The 13380-nt window shown below is 35.7% G+C and overlaps 2 protein-coding genes across 4 annotated transcripts in view; both read right to left on the bottom strand.

The window, feature by feature from the left end:
* LOC149798458 (uncharacterized) overlaps positions 1-5505 on the bottom strand; it is an 81802-nt gene extending 76297 nt beyond the window's left edge. Inside the window, exon 1 of the mRNA XM_089960876.1 lies at positions 5409-5505. Within this exon, the coding sequence (XP_089817002.1) occupies positions 5409-5505 (97 nt within the window). The remainder of the gene's footprint in view (positions 1-5408) is intronic.
* A 4855-nt stretch (positions 5506-10360) lies between these two features.
* The window catches only part of LOC149798459 (uncharacterized), a 134147-nt gene continuing 131127 nt past the window's right edge, over positions 10361-13380 (bottom strand). For all 3 annotated transcript variants that reach the window (XM_089963650.1, XM_089963651.1, XM_089963652.1), the window contains one exon: positions 10361-11919. In XM_089963650.1, the coding sequence (XP_089819776.1) occupies positions 11768-11919 (152 nt within the window). In that variant the 3' untranslated portion in view covers positions 10361-11767. The remainder of the gene's footprint in view (positions 11920-13380) is intronic.

Below are 13380 nucleotides of genomic sequence, written 5' to 3' on the forward strand. Positions count from 1 at the left end.
CCATCAAACCCAAAATCCCGTCAAATATTTTAGCACGTGTGGGGTCTCACTAAGGGTAGAATCAAACAGTACCTGCGTGAATCGGGCTCGAGGTCGATGTTTCCTTATTTCCAGTGACCGCAAGAACCTTGTCGACTGAATTTTTCTTAAACGGGCAAATTGTACAAGTAATATGCCTCTAATTAGTGAACAACCTCTCACTCACAAAACCCAATTTCACATTTTAGTGTTTTCTCTTTTTTCACATTCGTGTGATCCATGATTAAGCCTTTCAGATCTGAAGAGCAACACTTCACTCCATGCTACACCAAATAAAGCCCAATCACATAATACAACGAATTATTCCTGTCTAAAAATACTACATATACACATGTGCACATATGTCGAGATTACTTAAAGAAATTAGTGATTGTGCATTTTACAAAACGAATCAATACTACCTTAACGTCTCGTGTATAACGTACATTGTCACATCTGATCTTCATAAGTGGCCAGATACATTTTCTGATTCTTTGAAAACAACAACATGGGAAAAACAAATAAAAATGAATTATGTAGTAGATTAATTAGCGGGACTCGTTTTATCATAGAAACTTCACCTGTGGAAGATGCTTAAATATGAAATGAAACCACACAACATTGCAACGCATAGAACACGGTGAAATGGAGCATGTCTTGTTGTTCCGTGTATTAAGCATAAGATGATCATCCACTTAGTTATTTATCTCAAATGTTTAGCTATGGTTCCTTTTTCATGTTTCAGTGTATATCCACGTAGTGTCTAACTCTTAGATTATTCTCTAACCCATTTTTATTTTTTGTTTTCATTCAATTGTAAAGACTTCTTTCACAGTATGATCATTAATATCCAACAACAAGAGTAAAATAGGCTGTTTGACTATAGTATTCCACCACTGCCTTTAGTGCACACACGTAAGTCACACTAAGGTCACAATTACATTTTCCTCTTCATTTTTCTTTGGGTTGGTAAACCGTGGTTTGGATATAAGCACTCTTGATATTGTTTAAAGGACCTAGTTAATTCTTTAGGATATGAGGATTATAGTGAGATTGTGTATTCGGCTACAAAGCACAGTGAGCAATGATGGATTGATCCTATACCGGATAACCTACAGCAATAACTTAAATGTAAGTTTCAGTAGAAAAGATGTTTCATTATTATATGAATTATTTGTATTTGGACAGACTAGAAAGTTATGCACTAAAATAAACATGTTGAGAATATATAAGGAAAATAACTGTGTACTGAAACCTATTTTCCTTAAACCTCGACTACAATAAATGAGTTAATTATATAACTTATATTCCCTATTATTATCTGTGATTGTATTGACGGAGTTTAATACGTATCATTGTCTATTGTCTAACTTGCTATTAGAAGCCAGCCATCTTTTGGGACTTTTGTCAACCGAGGGTGTGTACCTGCATGCATGTATTACATCGATCTACCTGACTACCTAAATCAATACATGCCTATGTGTAGATTTTGTAAAACAGTTTTTGTGTTATTAATGTTTTACGTGAAAAAGGTGATCACAGTTTCGTAAAGATTTAGACAATGTTGGCTACACAAAACTTGGTGGCAAAAATAATTTCAAACAAACGGTCACATTTCTGTTGCAACCTTTCTTTTGTTTTCATTACTCTAATACTATGATCGGCCATATATACGGGAGCCTTAAAACCCATTACAATTCAGTCATTTGTGACAACCAGTATTCAGTGCATATATGTAAACCTACCTTGACTAGAATACATGGAGAATCCGTAGATAACTGCGAGATGCAGAAGTATCATTCTTCCTTATTTTCCCAATCAGTGTCTGTACATCAGAGGTGAGCTACTATCTCTGGTTTTAGCTATCTTATAATATGTCACAGTAGCGACAGCATATATACCTAAACACAACTGCCTGCTTCGTGAACCAACAGAACAGGAAGCAAATATGTGCGCGCCTCTATTACTTGTATTTTAAGTCAAACTTCATAGTAAAATAATACATGTAATCTTTCCAGGTATTTAAGCATCACAGAGTTGTTCTGTATGTGAAATTCGCATTGCAACGCTGATGAGTTCATTTTTTATGAAGCTTCAATATATACCACTAGGTATTGTTCTCCTTCTCCAGCAATAGATCTATCATACATACATACATAAATACATGCATGCATGGATGCATGCATACTTACGTACGCACGTACATACACACATACATAAATACATACATACATAGATACATACATACATACATACACATGCATACATACATACATACATACATACATACATACATACATACATACATACATACGTACATACACGCACCGACGCATGCATGCATGCATGGTATTGAAAACAAAATCGTCTCGAAGATACACTTCTGATCATATTGCAGTTTTTTGACAGTGAGCAACCTCTATTCGAATTCCTAGCGTGAAGTTTACATGTGAAACTTTAGAAGCCCAGACACATGGTATGTATGTATGTATGTATGTATGTATGTATGTATTTATGTATGCATGGAAGGATGGCTGGATGTATGTATGTATGTATGTATGTATGGTAAATACAGATGTAACTGCCCAACATCATCAAATATAATTTTATGTGCTAAAGATGAAGCACATGAAGTTGGTTTTGTGATTGACTTTAAATTATATTTAATCACATTTTAGTGTTTATGGAACAGTGGTAAAGACCGCAAAGGTAATGGCTAAATACGGCGTCCGATCTGCAGATAGCTTGCACAATAATATAAATAGCAACAGGGCCGCCTTATCAATGGATTATTCGAGACATACATGGATGATCTCAGAATAGGTTATGATTGAATATTGAATTTATGAGACTGATTGAATAATGCCCCGTTTTAGCCAGACTTGGGTCGGCAATGCTGGACATTATTCAACGAGTTTCATGAATTTAATATTAAATCATTACTTATTTGTGAACAGCCTAATTTTGCCAATTACTTTTCAATCTGGAAATTAAAGCCAATGTTAGATGCAACATGTAATCCCAGGTTCAATGTTAGATGCGAAACGTGATCGCAGTGTCTGAGTTTCAAACTTTGTCAGCGAAACACGTGTTAAATGCTTCTCATAACTCAGAAAACTACCCGAATTGAGCGTCATTCCTATAAATAGAAACTGTTATCGCCATATTTCTTACAAAATGAACATTGATTCATACATATTATACAGATACGTAATGAATATTTAGCAAATTACAGAAACTTGATGTGAATATATGTACATGCGTAAATATATTATGATATTATAAGTAGAGTTGCCGCAGTAAATATTTCCTTGTCAGGTTGTTACCAAATCACATACAGTTTCAATGTTGGATGGAAGACCTGTTCCCAAAATATAGTTTATAAAACTATAGCCATGAAAAAACGTTGACTGTTTATGTTCCACTAGAATCGATCAAATCGCTTTAGAACACTTGCATGACAATGAAACTTGATAATACACGAGTTTATATATAAACCAGGACAGAATGCAATTTTAAGTCACCTGAAATTAGTCAAAATTTCGGCTTAAACATTCACAGCTGTGTTTGTTGTGCAGAAAAGAAGTTACATAAATCATTTTAAGAGGCTTTTGAAGAAAGCATAATACGAATAGAGGTTACAGCTGAAAGATTTGAAAAGCTGAATAATTTCTGATGCACTGAAAAGAATTCGAAGAAACTGGGGAGGTATATTGCACTCTAGGAAATCTACAATTTGAAATGCTACTTCAAGGTGTTAAGGAAACTGTTACGCTATTAAACGAAGGACCTACAAAATATATTCACTGCTATTATTACACTGACCTAAAATATAACAAATACCTAGGGTGAATAAGTAACAATTGTAAATTTTAAAAAAAAATACAACAGCAATCAGTATACGTATCCAGGTTTATATCCGATAAATCACATGCAATTGTGTGGTTTTCAAAGTCATAGACAGCTGCATCAACTTTGTTATATGTCACATGCATTTAATAATGAAAAGTTTGAATCACACGGGAATTATTCGTCGTGTTTTCACAATGATTATGTTATTGGTAATCCAGTGAAAAGGTAATACTATATTTTAATTCAGTTTTATCACATTAACGCTAATCGGTCGCTGCGTACCTATTCATGTTTGGATGAATCTGCTAGGACGTGTCGGCTTTTATTGTAGCAGAGTAATGTTATCACAACAGCGCTCTAAGTCTAGACACACAGTTGCCACGAGCTCCCTCCCCCATTTATATGTTAGCCAGGGATGTGGATCCAAGTCGTCGCAAATGTTGTAAAACATTCTGTCTGATTGGATGCAGCTGTAAGAAACGGATCCAGTCATATTAATCCTTATGTTTACATATGGAAACAGTTGGGAATAATGTCAACTGCCTAGGAACAATGATACATACCTCATGTAAATTTTAAACTTATACGAGCTTTATCTTCACACCAGAGTACTTGAGAATCATGGAAGTCACATATTGAAAACCTAAGAAGCTCTTTGACTGGTCAATTAATTTCGCTTGCTATAGATAGTAACTATTTATTTGCAAGAGGACACAACACTCCTTTGCCTTTTATATGTTGCATAGGTCGACGTGGATCAATGACCCTTTGGTAGCCACTTATCAAAAAATATAAATAAAGGGTCTTTTATGTGTAAGTGTTACCCCCACAGATATGTTGTTTGTTTTATTTTCAGATAGAATTTAGATCAAAATTAATTTAGATTAAATTTTTGACGGGGTATTATTTTAAATCCTAGTGTTATCCATATGGTTGTTCTTCAGAGTAGGTTTATATCACCTAACTCGAAATCCCTTCCCTAGATTCCAAGTAGACCTTGGCTAAAGGTCGCCTATATCCCGTGTGTGCTATATGAGTATATGCTATATTGTATGTGTGTTATATACATAGTTTTTGTGTAGGGATAGCCAGTTATTGTCAAATCGTCCCCAGTTGTCTTGCGATCCAGATGATAATTGGATCAAATCTTTAATTTTATATTAATTCATTTTATTTTTAATTTCGGCGAAGTAATGGTGCAATACTGGTTTGACTGAAGAAAGAAAAATAACTCTCTATTGTTTCATGTGAGTGTTAATCTGTGTCGTTCTTCGCATAATTGATTTATTAATTGAGGTCGTCTGTGATCGAGTTGGGGTCCACACATTCTTTCTTTATTCATTTGTATTTCTCTCAACTCGAGTTAGGCCGCCTCAAATTATTTATTGGATTATTGCCAAAGTTCCAAGAGGGTTTAATTTTCCCACACAAAGGGGATTAACTGTACGGTACGGGAGCTGTACAATTGAAGGAAGGAAATAGAAGAGAAAATTACACAAGAGTCTTTGTTTTTATGTTATGCAGGTAAGTTTTCCTACCTGGAGTAGTTTTTCTAAACTCTTTCATAGGCCTGTTCACTTCGCGTGGTGCCATGGGACATAGCCTCATAACGTCCTTATCTCGCACTTTCCCCATTAAGGATCCCTGTCCCTCCCTGTTCATATATTTTAGAGTATTTAAAACTTTCCTTAATCTAAAAATATAGTTTTTAAGGTACACAGTGTCTATGTTTGATGTATATTTTTGATTTATTATTAGAATTGTTAAATTTATTATAATCTTAAAACACATCTAGAGATTCCAGTTGCCTCACGGCCCAGAGAGCCTCAGAGTCAAGGAGCGAGATTGGGGTCTCCAGTCCGTTTCAAGGCGACATCCATAAGGGGTGCCCTCCGAAGCGCCCCTTCCCGCCTCCCTTCTCCTCACCCTCGGTCCATAGGCCCCACAAATCTTTAAGTGAACCTTAATTTAGTTATTATAATTTATTATTTTTAATTGGTATGACTTAGCCACATGCTATCATTGTTTTAGTTATATAATCCGTAATCTTCCTTATTAAATTATTATCGAAATTGCCGTCTAAATATACGATTTGATTTATTCGGTATTTCTCCTTCTTATAGATTTCCATTATTAATTGAATTATTTCATTTTTCCTTCCTTGGCACTGTGCTATAGCATGATATTTCTTAAAATTTGCTTTTTTGTACATGGGTCATTTAACAATTGTTCTAATCATTCTTCTTTGTAGTGAAACTTCTCCAGTTAACCATGCGTTATGTAAGTATTTGAATATTATACTTTGAATCGTGGGTGAGCCGATGTTGGCCCAGTGCCTCCAAACTCTATCCCAATGAACGAAGATATTTTCTTCTTCTACTTTATTTTGTATTCTTAGGGATAAATTTTCCCTTATCCAATTATAAGTTTACTTCGTTTCAATTCTCCATAGTTCATCAACATCTCTGTATTTACATACAAGTTCTTTTATATTCCTAAATTTCCTTGGTACTTCCAGTTTTTTTACTAACTTATTAGTTTTGTATATATTACTTCTATTCATAATGGCAAAACCAAACCAATACACATTTAACGCTTCCCAGGGAGTTTTTGGTTGGTTATTTAGCTTTTTAAATCTATTTAAAATATTGGAAGTAGTGATGTGGGTACGCGTAGCGACAATGGAAAATCAGGTGTAAAAGGTGTCGCGGCACTATAACGACAAGATTTATAGCGACAAGAGGAATTAGCATTACAAGACCCTTTGGGCCTGTATAGCGACAAGCACTTAAAAAGTACACTCTGTGTCCCTATAGCGACAAGGGAAAGATAGCGTCTGACGTCACGCAAGGGGAGATTAGTAACACTGTTGCAACTAGGGAAGGAGATGTCACAGTACTGAGCAAAGGTATAGATCGATATAAGACATATACAACAGACAAAACTTACATCATACTTATACAACATTTAGCATAATTGAGGTAAGAAAGTCAATTTCTTTTCGGGGCAAATGGGGGGCCCTGAAAAAGGCCTTTGGCTTCTTCTAATTTATCCATCTCTTCATCCATCTCCTAAATTTTCCCAACGTTCCTTTCTTCTTCCCTTCCGACTCCGGCATCCAGTCTGGATGACCCATCGCTCTAAACCTGTCTTGTATCTTCATCCAATTATTGTTCAGTCTTTCAAACTCCTCTTTCTTCTTCATATTCTCTTCTTCCTTACTTTCTTTACTCCATTTTTCTTTTATCTTCTTCACTTCTATCTCCATCACCTTTCTTATGAGTTTTTCTGCTTTTATCAGATGGAAGAAACACCACTTTACATACCACCAGTCGGTCCAATAAAATCTGTCTTCTAGGTAGCACCGGACTTCGATGACATGATCCAGTTCCTCCTTTAAACTTCCCACTCTCACATAAGGTGGGTCAATCAATCCTCTTATTGTATCACTTCCTCCTCTAGTATCCCCTCTAAAAGGTCTTTCGCTACTCCAAGACCCTTCACATTGTTTAGGCTACCTTCAAATCTCCCTTCCTTATTTAATCTTTCCACTACGTATGTCGCATCGATATCCAAACATAGCTATCTCTCAAATCGTTAAATAATGTTGGCAATGCTGCCATCTTGTTCTCTCCGTTATTCCGTAAAAATTACGAACGCTGTGAGATTTTATACGTAAAGCACGGACGTGAAGGAAAACATCCCCTATTTTTTCTCTTTTCATTATCTGCTGTCCACACAGAGGTGATGAGCCATAAATAACTAGCCCAAAAGTGTACTATTCACACGCGGGGAGAAGCCAAACCATAACCAGAATTCACTATCCACACACGCCGAGAAGCAATATCAACCATAATCTAGTATTCACTCACGCGAAGAAGCCCAAAACAAACCCAAACATACCATCCACACAGAAGGAAAGATTAAAAAACCACACACTCTACTATCTACACAAAAGTACGTGAGCGCTTACAAAAACCAATAACCTATTATCCACACAAACGTACGTGAGCTCATACAAACACGCACATAAACACACAATCACAACAGGAAAGGAGCGACTGTTTATATTCCCACTACTCCACATTCACACATTGGCAAATTTAATAGTCTCTTTTCTAGAGCTCTGGTGGGTTTTGTTTTGAACTTCAGAGACACCTGGCTAATGCTGGCATCTCCCAGGTCTGGCACCGCACACACATCGTCTGCTCCAATCCATTTCCCAATTTACCCTTGTGGTTGGGATTGCAGAGGCTTGATGAGTAGCCTCAGCACCATCATCTTCAGTTTCTGGGATGATGAAAACTCCCCTCTGTCTTATATTCCGCAGTCTAGGATGCTGTCATTGTTTATGTTCTCTCTGGTGAACCACTAGTTGTGGTTCTTGTTGACACTGTTGTTGTGGCTGTGGCTGACGTGTGACATGTGGAGGCGTCCTCGCCTCAGGTTTCACCTCACACTTAGGTATCATCATAGGATGAGACAGGATACATATTTTCTTTTCCTCCTCTTCTTTCTTCCTTCTATGCTCCTCCTTATCCTCTTTAATCTACCTTCTTCTACATTGGCCTCCGTTGCCAGCTCATTCAGGAGGCGCCTGGCGTACTCCAGGTGCATCTGAAGTTCCAAGAGTTTGGCAATTCTGTTACTCATTTTTCGTTCTTCACGAATCAACAGGGGTAGCCAGACTGACGAGATTTTTCCTATAAATACTTTAATCACGGACTTGAAGGAAAACATCATCTAATACCCAAATCTTTGTTGTTGTTGTTTTCTAGAATTTAAGTGGTGTGCCTCCAATTGGACATTTACCACTGGTTAATGCCACCACGGGTGGCTTTTTGATTTCTCCTAGGGCGAGGTATAGTGCCACTTCCCCAGGTTTTAATGTGTTCACGGAACACTTATTAATATGGCCGTTAGTTCGAGGTACCATTGAGTGCCTATCGATCAGAGTGTAGGGCCAAGTTAAGTGGAATTAGACCCAACACGCACTCTGTTTTCAGTTGCTATGGTATTGCGACTAAGGGAATTGGACCCAACCAACGGTCGCTTTGCTGTTTGTTAGGTCGTGCACTGCACGTATGTTGTTTGTATCTGTTCGAGGTAAAGGAGGTCAGACTGAGGTTCGGGAGGCGCTTTATGACACAGGTCTTTAGTGCTTTAGACATCAGGGTATCCATGGTCTAATTTCATACATGTTGTTTGAATAAATAACTCTAGGCTGTTGTTGTTAGAGAGTTGGTTAGAGTAGCAGTTCTTTGAGTCTAGGTTGACAGCTATGGTTGTGAAAATGCCTCTTGATGTGGCGGGCCCTGTTGGTATTGGGATTTTTGTCCACTTTTTGCTGATAAAAACGTAGTGGTTATTGCTAATTTGTTTATTTGGGGTCTTAATTCCTAATTCGGTTTAGTTTGCAGCCTTGTGCTGCCGGACCTGATAGTCTTTGGGTTTTTAGACTACCTTATATGTACTAACGTGGGGTCCTACTGCCTATTTCGTGTTTGTTTGCAGCCTTGTGCTGCCGGACCTGATTGTCTTTGGGTTTTTAGACTACCTTATATAATCTAGTATTGGGTCCTATCTTGTGTTGTGGGTTGCCCTGATGGTCTGGGTTTAGACCACCTTAAACGTTTTTCAAGATTTTCAATGGCAATATGGTGGGGGACATTTTTAATTATTTCTTTTTTAATTGCACTTGTCGAAGCTAATACTTTTATCACATAACAATGTACCATAAGTTTCTTATTGACATAGCCATTAAATGGATATTTATTTAGAATGGAGCTTGCCCACAACACTATTATTATTATTAGTATTAATATTAGTATTATTACTGTAGCATTAAAACAAATGCGCAAATCACATCGAGTATTAGATAAGTGAGCATGAGGTGCTCATGCAAATTTACAAGACAATCAACATCATTCGGAGCCAAAGAGGCGGCTTTAGACAGATCTTTTAATAGCGGTTCTGATTACAATGATACGAATTATAATATTTTTAGTTAGTTTATCTTGCAACTTAACACACAATCTCACAAACACGACATGTAATACGGAATGGGAATTTTAAGAATTGCCCCTTAAAGGAAGCCCTTATCGTCATGATACTACATATTGCCTTTTTGGCCTACTTCTTGTAATTTATTATATACAATAAGAAATCAAAACTTAATACATATATTGCGCGTGACTATACAGAACTAACATAAGGATAGACACAGAAATATGAAGAATAAGGCAACAATTACATAAAAGAGAAACACATGCTTATCTCGACTTCCACGTGACACTGCGACTTCTGGAAATTCCGTTTTCGCATAATTAATTAGCATACCGTATATACTTGCCTAGAAAATCATTACAAGCTCATTGATTAAACTGACAATTGTACAATTTATGAAGCTGAATGACGTGTAATTACTCATTATTTGTACTGTACTTTTCATGATATCATGCATATGCAAGAATTGAAATATTCGAAAATCTTAGGTTGTATGCCTTTAATCTTAAACCAACCTAAAACAAGCAAGTAATACAACATTTGTAAAAAAGTAATAGATTCCAGAGGAAACGTTTCTGAAGTCGATAGGTACATATAAATTGTACAAGATACAATTACGGATTTATATTATGCAAACAACAATGAGTTATTACAAATTCAAGCTATAAAAAACTTGATATAGCTTGTACAGGACATTACTATCGAGCTAACGTTTAAATACTACTTTACATTAAATAATGCCAAGTATGTAAAGCCTTGTGGAGTTTTGTTTTAGAAATCAGGTATAAGATGTCACTTTTCCCTGTTCTCCATGATTGTCACGATTATCATACGGCGACTATGTTTTTGTTCAACCGCAGATCCAACAACACTCATGTTCTTCTTCTTTTTCAAAAGTTGATAAAAATAATTGATAACGAAATTAGTTTGTCCATGTGATATGCATGTATATATGGAACCAAATACATATAAACTTCCTACTTTCACTTTGAATCCCTTATTTTTAATTGTTCATGAGGTATATGATCATTTGTAGTGTAAAGATCGATATTTTTAATATATTCTCTTACTTCTCCGTCCATCAGTGTTACATATTCTTCTGTTCAATCAATATTTTTTAATTTGTTATGATATGTCATTTTTACATAATCTGTTACAGATTATACAACGTTTGAAAAATTCCATTCTCCAGATAGAAATAATTAGACCTATGTGAGTAAAATATAGTTTTTAAAGAGACGTAATGTATCATTACCAACTTCCTCCAAGTAAGTGTAGCAAATATAGGACTTTATAATAAAATTTTGATTTGATTTTTACGACAGTCAAAATCTTCTTTATAAAATTTCGATATTTCTCTCCGAATGCTGACACGAATAAAGGAGAGCACTGTATTAATACATATACGAAAATCATAAATATTGCTACTTTAAAGTATATAACTGTTGTATACAGGCTCGACTCACGCTGTTGTTAATGTGCTCTACTCCACTGTTAAGCAAAGCTCTAAAACCTAAACGTCTTAAGCTGACCTGCCTGTAAACATGGGAAGGATTTTCCTTTCAGCTAGAAGTAGTTATGTATTCCCCGTTTGCGGAACTTCTTGTGTAATCCGAAACATATTCCATTCTTACTGAGAAAGTGAAAGGTTTGGTAAGAAACAAAACGACCTAACGGAAAACATTGACGAGTCACATGTAGAGAAATAATGTTATGAATAATTACATTATTGCTTTCGCTGTGGTGGTAATGATTCTGTATTTTTCTTTCCTCTCCGTAAAACATTGCACACGCCTGTGGTGATATCAGAAGTCAATATAGTTTCAAATCATTATCTGTTTTTGCACACCTACAAAATAGTGCCTTGAAAAGACCTTCATTTCTCATTTCCTTAAGATTTGTTTATTTTTTGGCGAATAATTTTCTCTTTTCTTTTAAGCAGATCTCTTTTCTTCTCCTCTACATTTCTCAGCTCAATATCAAGTGACTTTAGCTGTTCATCACAATCACTTGTAATTTCAGAAGAATTCCTTCTGTTGGTATCTGCATAAAAGAAACAAAATAATTGTGATCGGCAGTACATTCAATTCATTTGCATGTATGGTTCACCAAATTTAGTTTCTATAAATCACGAATTCAAATACAAATCATGATATGATTTATCCATACACACAGCAAGACCCTCTGGCATATCTAACAATTAAGGTATGACAACTAAAATGTCATCGTTGCAGTGCTTCGAACCCTTGAAAGTATATGGATTTGCATCATATCAAAAGTCTTTATACGGAAAAGTAGAGAACGACCCATACAATACACTAACTTGTGGCATTTTAGTCTTAAATTATCTGATATTATAATCTTTTATGATAACAAAGATCGGAAGGAATAATCAGATGTTGATCCAGAGATCGTATCTAATGTAATTCACAATGACCAACAGTCATTACATTTTGCGTGTATCACGTGCCGTGAAAAAAGAAGGACTAGGAATTATAATTACATCTCCCGCCCCAGAAAAACTGCAGCTTTCCAAAATGATTGCTGGTTCCGCTATACTTGAGTCTGTGTTTAACATTAAAATAAGGGAACTGTAGGATATGTCTATTCAGGGTTTAGATTTCTTGTGATTGATGAGCAGGTGCTTAGTAGTATTTATTGCTGTCATGCAAATGAGACGGTGACCTACCCACACGATCTCGTGATCAGAGACACATAGTTCAGATTCCGTAGATTGCAGTTATTGATCAGAAGCATGTCACACTTGATTAATTCACATTCTGTGTTTGTCACATTCATGTAAGGAATGCACGTGATACTTTAGTTCTGAATAGCTGGTAGCATATTTAAATTCATTTACGTAAATATCCACAATTTCCACATACAAAATAATTATCATATCAGTGCAATACTAAAGTATCGTCTACGTTTATGTAGGCTATTAGGTTGTCATTTCGCTAAATCAAATATTCATCATGGCATGCATTTCGATACGTTGTCATCAAAATGTCATTGATCGAACTGCTGAAATGAGATTCAGCGTCGTATGTCGCAGGCCTTAGATCATTAACTAATATAGCCCAGTTCACACATAAGACTAGGATGAAATATTATTTCAATCTACTTAAAGATCTAGATTTAGGAAAAGTGATAGTTTTCTCCCAATTGTTTATGAAAAACAAAACTATGTACCAATTGTAAAATATATTTTTGGAATGCAGATTCGTCTGGAAAAGTGTATATTTCATTTATCACCTCTGAAATTTGCCTATATATCGTTATTAAATAGAATGGCGCGACCCTGTACTAATTCATTTTCGGCATATTTGTGATTAAAACGACCAAAGACGCTTGCTGCAAAAGCACGTAAGTAAATTAGGATTAATATAGTGATACACGTTTGAAGGTCAGATATTCAATTTAAACAATCAGCGTAAATGTAAATAAACATATGTGGAGCGAAGGAATAAATTATGTATTATGGGACGAAAATATAAACTTACA

This window comes from Sinohyriopsis cumingii, chromosome 6, assembly GCF_028554795.1.
Source record: "Sinohyriopsis cumingii isolate HCF-2022 chromosome 6, ASM2855479v2, whole genome shotgun sequence".
In the NCBI taxonomy this organism is placed as follows: domain Eukaryota; kingdom Metazoa; phylum Mollusca; class Bivalvia; order Unionida; family Unionidae; genus Sinohyriopsis; species Sinohyriopsis cumingii.